Below are 8,391 nucleotides of genomic sequence, written 5' to 3'. Positions count from 1 at the left end.
AAGGTGTATTAAAAAATTTAAACTTGTAAAAAAATAAACATGTATTAGAAACATTAAAATATGCACACAAAATGCGCTTGATACATACGCTAAATGTAGACATCAAAATCATTTATTCCAAAAAAGTTAATTGTGTATTCAAAAGAATGTCTAACATGTATAAGAATAATCTTTCACATGTACATGAAAAATGTACATAGAAAACTGAGGAAAAGGATAAAAACATCACAAGGAAAACAAAACAAAAGTCCATAAAAAGGTTCTCAAAAACTAAGAAAAAATGATGAAGCCAAGAAAACTCATAAAATAAAGAAAGAGAAAATCCAAAGAAAACCAAGAAATACTGGTAAAAAAGAAAGAGAAACGACAAAAACCAAAGAAAATCAATGGTAACCGAAGAAAGAAACAAAGAAAAGTAACGGAAAATGAAGATCAAAAGAAAGAAAAGTAAAAACCAGAGGAATCATTGAAGAAACAAATGAAACCAAATAAGAGAAAAAAGAAAACCAACGAAGAAGAACGGAAATAAGAAGAAACAAGAAAAAACGAAAAAACAATGAAACCCCGTGGAAAAAAAGAAGAAAACCGGTGAAAAAAGTAAAGAAAACAAAAAAACCAAAGAAAACTAGGAAGAAGCAAAGGAAACCGGCCTATGAAAAGGAAAATAAAACCGAAGAAATCAGGCCCAAAAATGATGAGGAAACAAAAGTGTTAAGGCGAGACGTGAGAGGTGGCAGGGCAGCCTTGCCCGAGGGCATGCGAGATAGAGCCGGCCAAGCTCGCGGGAGGCCACAACCACTCTTTTAATGTTTTTTTCCTTTCTTTCTTCTTATTTTTGTTTATACTTTCAAATATTTTAATTATACATATTACAGTTACTAGTGTGTATGCACGTGCAATGCACGTCTTAATAGTATGGTGTGATTCCGCCAAAAGAAAAAAAACATGCATGACATTGAAAATGAATTCCGAGCAAAAAATTATATTGCTGATGCACGCGGAATAGAGTTTAGAAATTTACTAATTGGTAGTACAAAATACAACTACTGCCTACGGTCATCCAGAAATTTTCAAAGAATATAAAGAAAGATGTACGTGGTGGAACCCACAAATTGTTTACTTCAACTTTAGTTTCTCCTCCAGACCATCTCACATCAGCTCACAGCCTGCTCTTTTTTTTTACTCATGACAACCTGACAATTGCAGCATAGTAGAGGAGGCATAGATTCAGCTGCGGGTTCACTGTGAATCCCTCCAACCTCAGCCGTTAGATTTAGAGACCAGTGGCTAGGATTGATGCTCTAGGTGCAATCCAAGACTCGTACACTATATAGTAGTATAGATATGAGAAATGTTTAATGTGTATAAAGAAAAAAAATCATGTATACGGGAAATGTACACAAAAATATATTCTATGTATGAAAAAAAGTTGATCATGTATTTTTTAAATTAATCATTTGAAAAATGTTATTTAAGTATTCAAAAAATGTTCATGATATATACGAAAGATATAAAATGTGGATGTGAAAAAGTACTTTTCAAAGACAAGTATTTGAATAAAACGTTAATAATCTATTTTAAAGATGTGAAACGTGAATAAAAATGTTCCCGGTGTATACAAAAAATGTGAATGTTTAACTGGAAAATGTTAATGTTATATGTGAAAAAATATAAATTTGTATAAAATATTCTTGATGTATACGCAAAATGTAGAACATGTATTAAAAATATTACACATAAAAAGATAAACTTTAAAAATTGTTGATTGTGTATTAAAAACGTAATCATATATGTCAAAAATGTTGATCTTGTATAAAAAAATTTAATCATGATTACAATGTATTTAAAGTTAATCATGATTAAAAATTTAAATTTATTAAAAAGTTAGTCATGATTAAAAATTAGATATACATCGATAATGTACAAACTGTATTAAATAAGTTAGTCATAAAAAATAATTATTTGAAAATATATTAACCGTCTCATTAAAAAAATTAAACTGGTAAAAAATTTGTTCCTGATGCTTGTGAAGATCTAGAACATATATTTCAAAATTTTAACGCGAAAACATAAGTTTCGTGAAATGTTGATCTTGTATAAAAAAAATATTGATCATCTATTTAAAACATTTTAATCATGTATTAAAATGGTACTGATATATACAAAAACTGTACAATGTGTATGAAAAACAAGTCATTAGGCATATTTTTGTAAATTCTAATCAATTACTTGGAAAATCTGAAACATATAAAAATATATACAAAAGTAACACCTCATGAACGAAGAAAAATGAAACCCCAGAAAAAAAATCGTGAAAACCCATGCGGAAACGAAGAAAACCAAAAAGACAAAACAAAACCGAAGAATATGAACAAAACTAAGAAACAAACAAAAAAACAAAAAAATACGTGGGGAACAAAAAGCTTCATGCGAGACTATCTTTGGACTCGCGTTGAGCGAGATATAGTCGGCAGGCGCAGTAAGCGTCATATAGGGTTTACCCCGACGAACTTCCCAGTCCAGTGGGCCAATGCACTTCGTTTCTCCGCTTTGTTTCGCCTTTCTGCGGCCCACGCTAGCGAGGCGTCGTCCCCGTTCTTCCCCGCAGGATTCGCGCACTCTCTCTCAGTGCCCCCTCGCCGAGTCGCCATTCACCACACCCGTATCCATACCGGCGCAGCGCATCAGCTACCGCGCGCACCACGCCGGCTCTCCACCTGAGTCGGCCCGTGCGCCACCCCAGAGACCCCGAACCATCCATCCAAGCACGCGCGCGCGCGGTCGCACGGGCTCTCTCGAACTCTCGCCGTACGGTGCTACGGGCGTACATGGCCGGTCGGCTCCTCTTGCTCCGGCAGGCCACAAGGATGTGGCGCCTCCAGCCTTCACCACCTCCGCCCCCTTGCCCCTCGTCCGGCAGCGTAGACGCGACGGCGCCTTCCCACGGAACAATGAGGCTCAGCGCACCACCTCCGCCGTAAGACACAAATCTGTCGATTCCTTTCTTGCCCGTTGATTCTTATTCTGAGTTGTAAATGAGGTTTAGTGAGCGATTTTCGGGAGGTTTTGGTGACCAGGGCTTCAGGCTTGTGCTATTGATGCAGTAGGTTTGCTCCGAAACAATAGTGACTTTGAGGTGTTCGATGAAATGCCAAAGGCATGAACTGTTTCATCTATGTTATGTTTTTGCTTTTTTGGTTTAGTGTATTTGTGTGTGCACGCAAGCTGACGAACACGTCGAGCTCTTGAGTGTGGTTCTCGCTAGGCAAATGCTCCCTCCATTTCTATTTACCCCGCATATTAGGTTTGACCGAAGTCAAACTTTAGAACATTTACAGTAACAAATCTATATGATGTGAAAATATATTCAATTATGAATCCAATGGTATTGATTCGGTGGTGTGTATGTTAATATATTATTCCACAAACTTGTTGAAACTTTATAAAGTTTGACTTTAGACAAACCTAATATGCGGAGTAAATAAAAACAGAAAGAGTACGCTAATGTAACAGCTCTGTTATTTCAGAGTTCTGATGCTTTTGTAGTTATACTTTTCACAAGGTTTTTTACCAAGACGACAGGTTCTTCAGTTGGCCACGAAGTTATAACCTTCAAACATGCTGTTCTGTCCATACCAGTCGACCTGTTAATAGTCAAAATCAAGATACGGCAACGGGTCCACAAAATACTGGGGCCATGGTATCCGTTGATGATTCTGGCAAACCAAAAGCGAAGAGGAAAAAACTTAAAGGAAAGAGGGCCGTAACAAGGTTTTTGAAATCCTTGAGATGGAAAAAGGAAAGGGAATTTCAGAGAATGACCGCTGAGGAGAAGATTTTGAAAAAATTGAAGCTAGTAAGTTGTTATAGACTTGTCTCTTTATGAAGATTTTTTCAACCATAAAAGAATGATCCGTGTCAGAAAAAAAAAAGCATAAAAGAATGAAGTTTGCTTGACTTTCACTTGACGTAGCATGATTTTCTAATACTGCTGGTCAGAATTGTCATGTAAGGTATATTACTGCAAGCTGAATTTCCACCCTCGAGGTGGGCTATCTTATTAGATTTTTAAATCTATGTTTCTGATGTTGCTCTCACATTACGATGAATCTACGTGTTTCCTTTTTATGCACTCTGTTGTGAAAATTTTCTTGTAAATATATTGTTACACGGTTGGTTTTTTCTTATATATTTTTCACTTAAAGGCTCGAAAGAAGGAAGAACGACTTCTTGCAGCTTTGAAGAAAATCGAGCCAAATGATCCTTCAGAACCCACACATGATCCTGAGGTTCTTACACCTGAAGAACACTTCTACTTCCTCAAGATGGGCCAAAAAAGTAAAAATTATGTGCCTGTTGGAAGACGTGGAATTTACCAGGGAGTGATCTTGAACATGCATTTGCACTGGAAAAAGCACCAAACCCTACAGGTAATTGTGAAGACATTCACACCAGAGGAGGTCAAGGAAATTGCCTCAGAGTTAGCAGTTCTAAGTGGTGGTATTGTGCTCAGCATTGAAGAAGGAAATACAATTATCATGTACAGAGGAAAAAACTATGCACAGCCACCACCCGAGATAATGTCACCAAAGGTTGCACTTCCTAGAAAGAAGGTATGTTCTATCTCTGCTATCATGGTCAAGATATCAATGTATGTACAATGTATGAATTGTGAAGCGAGGTTATAAAAACACGCACAAAAACTAGTAAAAGACCGGCTTCAAGATTTCAAAGAAGGACAAGCTCAGTAAGATCCTCCTGATTTATGCAGAAGCCTTAATAAGATACCAATTTATCATTCATCACCTAGGTTTAGAACATAACAACAAAAGGCATGGTCAGCTAATTATTTTCAGTTGGTAGGAAGGGTGTTCTGTATTCTGGTCAGGAAGTCAGGATCAAATAGAATATACTCCAATATAAACAGACATGCAGGATGAGAATGAATAAAGGATGACTAATACACTGTCCTGTTATACCTTTTAGTGTTAGTACCCTGCTTTCTCTAAATTTAGCATTTCTAATCAGGCACTGGACAAATCAAAATATAGAGATCGCCTCCGAGCTCTTAGGCGGTACATTCCCAGGCTTGAGCAGGAGCTTGAATATCAGCACGCCCTGATGAAGTTAGCTGGAGGCCATATAGGACAAAGTGCGGCGAAAGACATTGCTTTTATTTCAGACTCTACAAACAGTGTGTCTGTGAATAAAGATTCTTCTAGCTCAGTTTACAAGGGAACTGTATCCGAACTCCTGTCAGAAAGTGTAGAAAGGTCTGAGAAGTTGGCGGATGAAAATTCTGAGGTTGATGATGATTCAACTTCGGAGTCTATCACATATTCAGAATCCGAGGATCTCTCTGACATGTTTGAGACAGATTCAGAGGAGCAAGCAGAAGATAGCAAGGAGCGTCCTTTGTATCTAGATAGGCTGGATAAGTTTCTCCCAGAAAAAGTCGATAATGAATCAGACGATTTTGAGGAGCATCTGCGGAAGATTGCTTCACTCTCTGACAAGGCAGATTCACCCGCAAAAGAACTGAAAATCTCCGAGCTTGATGAGATTGATAAAATATTCCTAAGAGCTAGTTCATTGCTGAAGAAAAGGTGATGGTCAAATTAATTTGTATACCATTTGCTTGAGTTTTTCTACCTAAACATTTATGTGCAGTTTACTGGGATCTTCCAAAAAGAATTGAGAAATACTGGTAAGTGGTCACAGACTCTCAGACACTGAGCTGATTCATAAATCTTACTGAAGAGCATCCACCATTTTCGCGGCTTCATTTTCTTACTGCAATCTAGCGAGCTCATGTGATGTTGCATAATTAGTAACCTGAAATATCGCAATCAAATTATGGTGCGTGCTTACATGATTTTGTTTGCTTGGCGACATGTGGTTCGTCAGTTGGTGTTAAGCAGTAGCCATCCTATGTACTTGTTGATTTCCTTTTTGTTCATTCATTGTTGTAGAAGAGTCATTATCCCTGGCTGCTGTGCACGGTGATTACAGTACTGTATGGCTGTAGTTCAAGCATGCTGTGCACGGTGATCTTCCCTATGCATTATGATCGCCTCTTGTTTATAGGTGGTTGAATTTTCCACAGTATAAACTTAAAAGCAGTACATGTTTTCCACAGTATATTACACTTATAAACCCATCTTGTTTCTGAAAGTATTTCCCCGAATCACCTTGCAGCTTCATATTTTCCACGGCAACTAAGCGATCGGCACAAAAAGATGGCAGAATCCGTTTGCATACATGCACACACGCGTATTAAGTAGTTTATTACTACATAGTGCATCACACATACGAACTATATATTCAGTTCAGATATCTCATCCAAGATCGGGAACGATGAGGTAGTCCTCGTCGTCGTCGTCGGGCAGCTCCACCCTCGCCTTCTTGCTCTGGCGCGCTCCGGCTGTCTTGTAGAAGCCGGCGTTGCTGGCCGGCTGCGGCGAGGCGAAGAGCTCGGGCACCTCCGCCGCGGTTCCGCCCCACTTTGGCGCCGGCGCCTGGTCGTCGTGGAACAGGTCGATGTCGGCGAACCACTCCAGCTCCTTGAACCCGAGAGGAGACGGAGAACCCTTCTGCTACAGCAAACACATGGAGACACGGTGAGATGTATCCATGGAGATAGCAGGGAGACAGTAGTACGTGGTTTTCCTAGCCCCTTGCCTTGTCGCTGGACTCGTAGTCGGAGAACTGCAGGAGGTCCTCGACGGCCCAGCCGGACGACGGCAGGAACGGCGACGACGGCACCTCCTGCGCCGCGGCGGAGACCGGCGCCGCCCTGGGGACGGCGGCGATCTGCGGCGCCTTGGGCTTGGAGGGCGGCGGGTGGGTGTCGGCGTGGGCGCTGCAGACGGAGCTGAAGCCGACGCGGATGCCGGTGGCGATGTAGCGCTGGTGGTTGGCGGAGAGCGTGCCCTGGACGTGGATGGAGTCGTCGCAGTCGCGGCAGAAGAGCGCCCTGTCGTCCACGCAGAAGACGAAGGCCGGCTTGTCCTGGCAGACGTCGCAGCGCGGGAGGCCGGCGGCGGCGGCGGCGTCCTCGAGCGGGAGGCGCTGGTGCTTGCTGGCCAGCTTGTTGGCGGCGTGGATCTGCACGTCGCAGCGCGCGCACAGCGCCGCCTCGTCCGCGCAGCACACCACCGTCGCCGCCGCGCCCTCGCACGCGTCGCACTGGATCCTCATGGCTTCTTCTACGCTCTGGTCGCTCGCTCTACAGCTCAGCTCAGCTCAGGCTTCACGTGCGCCGATTAGCTGCTGGTTGGGAAAATGATGAGAGATGGGAGTGGAGAGGCGACGGCGAGAAACGAGCGGCGTATAAATTGGTGCGACGTGCACGGGCGCGCACGCTGGAGCTTCGTGTGGACGAGAGAGGCTCTGCGGTTGGAGAGGCGACGGCTGGTCACTGATGAGCAGTGCCTCTCGTCGCGACCGGGAATTTGATTTGGCTTCGATTTCGGGTGGACGGGGACGGCGGGGCGGGGCCCTCGGAGACGGCGAAATCTCGCGGGAACTGAAGGCGGGGAGATTGTGCGGTGGCACTGAGCTGAGCTCCCCTCCCAGTTGTCACGTTGCGGACTCGCGGCAAGGGAAGTACATCAGGACTGGGACTGTGATGTGTGGGGGAGATCGGCAAATTCGACAAATTTGACCTATGGACGAAATCAAATCACAGAATAAACTGTCCGTGAAACTATTTCACGCGGCTGACCTTTTTATGTGACGCCCGACACGAAGGCGTCACACTACACTGTGCAACGCCTCACAGATAGGCGCTACACGCCTGGCCAACGTTGCACCCCAGAATGCCTAAAAATTGCTAAGTCATTGTGCAGAGCCTAAGAGCTAGGCGCTGCACTGTATAGTGTGCCGCCTAGCTCTCAGGCGCTGCACTAGTGATTGCACTACAAAATGAAGCAACCACTAGTGCAACGCCTAGAAGCTAGGCGCTACACTAGTGATTGCACTACAAAATGAAGCAACCACTAGTGCAACGCCTAGAAGCTAGGCGCTACACTATATAGTGTGGCGCCTAGCTCTCAAGCGCTGCACACTGACTTAGTAATTTTCGGATCACACGGGTGCGATGCTGGCCAGGCGTGTAGCGCCTATCTGTGAGGCGTTGCACAGTGTAGTGTGGCGCCTTCGTGTCGGGCGTTACACAAAAAGGTCACCCGCGTGAAATAGTTTCACGGGCAGTTCATTCTGTGATTTAATTTCGTCCATAGGTCCAATTTGTCAATTTTATCGGGGAGATCTTTCTTTCGTTTGCGTTTTGGGCGGGCTCTCGTGCATGTACGAACGGGGGAGACGCTAAACGTCACGTCGCGCATCATGCACCGGTGTAATTGCTTCTTTTTTTTGAAACCGGTGTAA

At 43.0% G+C, this 8,391-nt stretch overlaps 2 protein-coding genes across 4 annotated transcripts; one reads left to right on the top strand and one right to left on the bottom strand.

Moving 5' to 3' along the window:
- Positions 1 to 2,578: 2,578 nt before the first annotated feature.
- Positions 2,579 to 5,870, top strand: LOC123053741 (uncharacterized CRM domain-containing protein At3g25440, chloroplastic). 2 transcript variants are annotated; one of them, XM_044477277.1, is made up of 4 exons: positions 2,579 to 2,977; positions 3,563 to 3,856; positions 4,206 to 4,613; positions 5,029 to 5,870. In XM_044477277.1, exons 2-4 carry the CDS (start codon positions 3,698 to 3,700, stop codon positions 5,608 to 5,610), a joined length of 1,149 nt encoding a protein of 382 aa, XP_044333212.1. In that variant the 5' UTR covers positions 2,579 to 2,977; positions 3,563 to 3,697; the 3' UTR covers positions 5,611 to 5,870. The 2 variants fall into 2 exon arrangements, with proteins under 2 accessions (XP_044333212.1, XP_044333211.1); XM_044477276.1 differs by having other exon boundaries at positions 2,600 to 2,977; positions 3,547 to 3,856.
- Positions 5,871 to 6,108: 238 nt separating this feature from the next.
- LOC123053742 (B-box zinc finger protein 24) lies at positions 6,109 to 7,437 on the bottom strand. Of its 2 annotated transcripts, none has more exons than XM_044477278.1 (2): positions 6,682 to 7,437; positions 6,109 to 6,596 (listed from the first exon to the last, which is right to left on the bottom strand). In XM_044477278.1, exons 1-2 carry the CDS (start codon positions 7,198 to 7,200, stop codon positions 6,339 to 6,341), a joined length of 777 nt encoding a protein of 258 aa, XP_044333213.1. In that variant the 5' UTR covers positions 7,201 to 7,437; the 3' UTR covers positions 6,109 to 6,338. The 2 variants fall into 2 exon arrangements, with proteins under 2 accessions (XP_044333213.1, XP_044333214.1); XM_044477279.1 differs by having other exon boundaries at positions 6,109 to 6,593; positions 6,682 to 7,428.
- Between the last annotated feature and the right edge of the window lie 954 nt (positions 7,438 to 8,391).

The sequence above is a fragment of the Triticum aestivum genome, chromosome 2D, assembly GCF_018294505.1.
Source record: "Triticum aestivum cultivar Chinese Spring chromosome 2D, IWGSC CS RefSeq v2.1, whole genome shotgun sequence".
In the NCBI taxonomy this organism is placed as follows: domain Eukaryota; kingdom Viridiplantae; phylum Streptophyta; class Magnoliopsida; order Poales; family Poaceae; genus Triticum; species Triticum aestivum.
The sequence above is the reverse complement of the archived record's forward strand: the minus strand, read 5'-3'. Positions and strand labels throughout refer to the sequence as shown.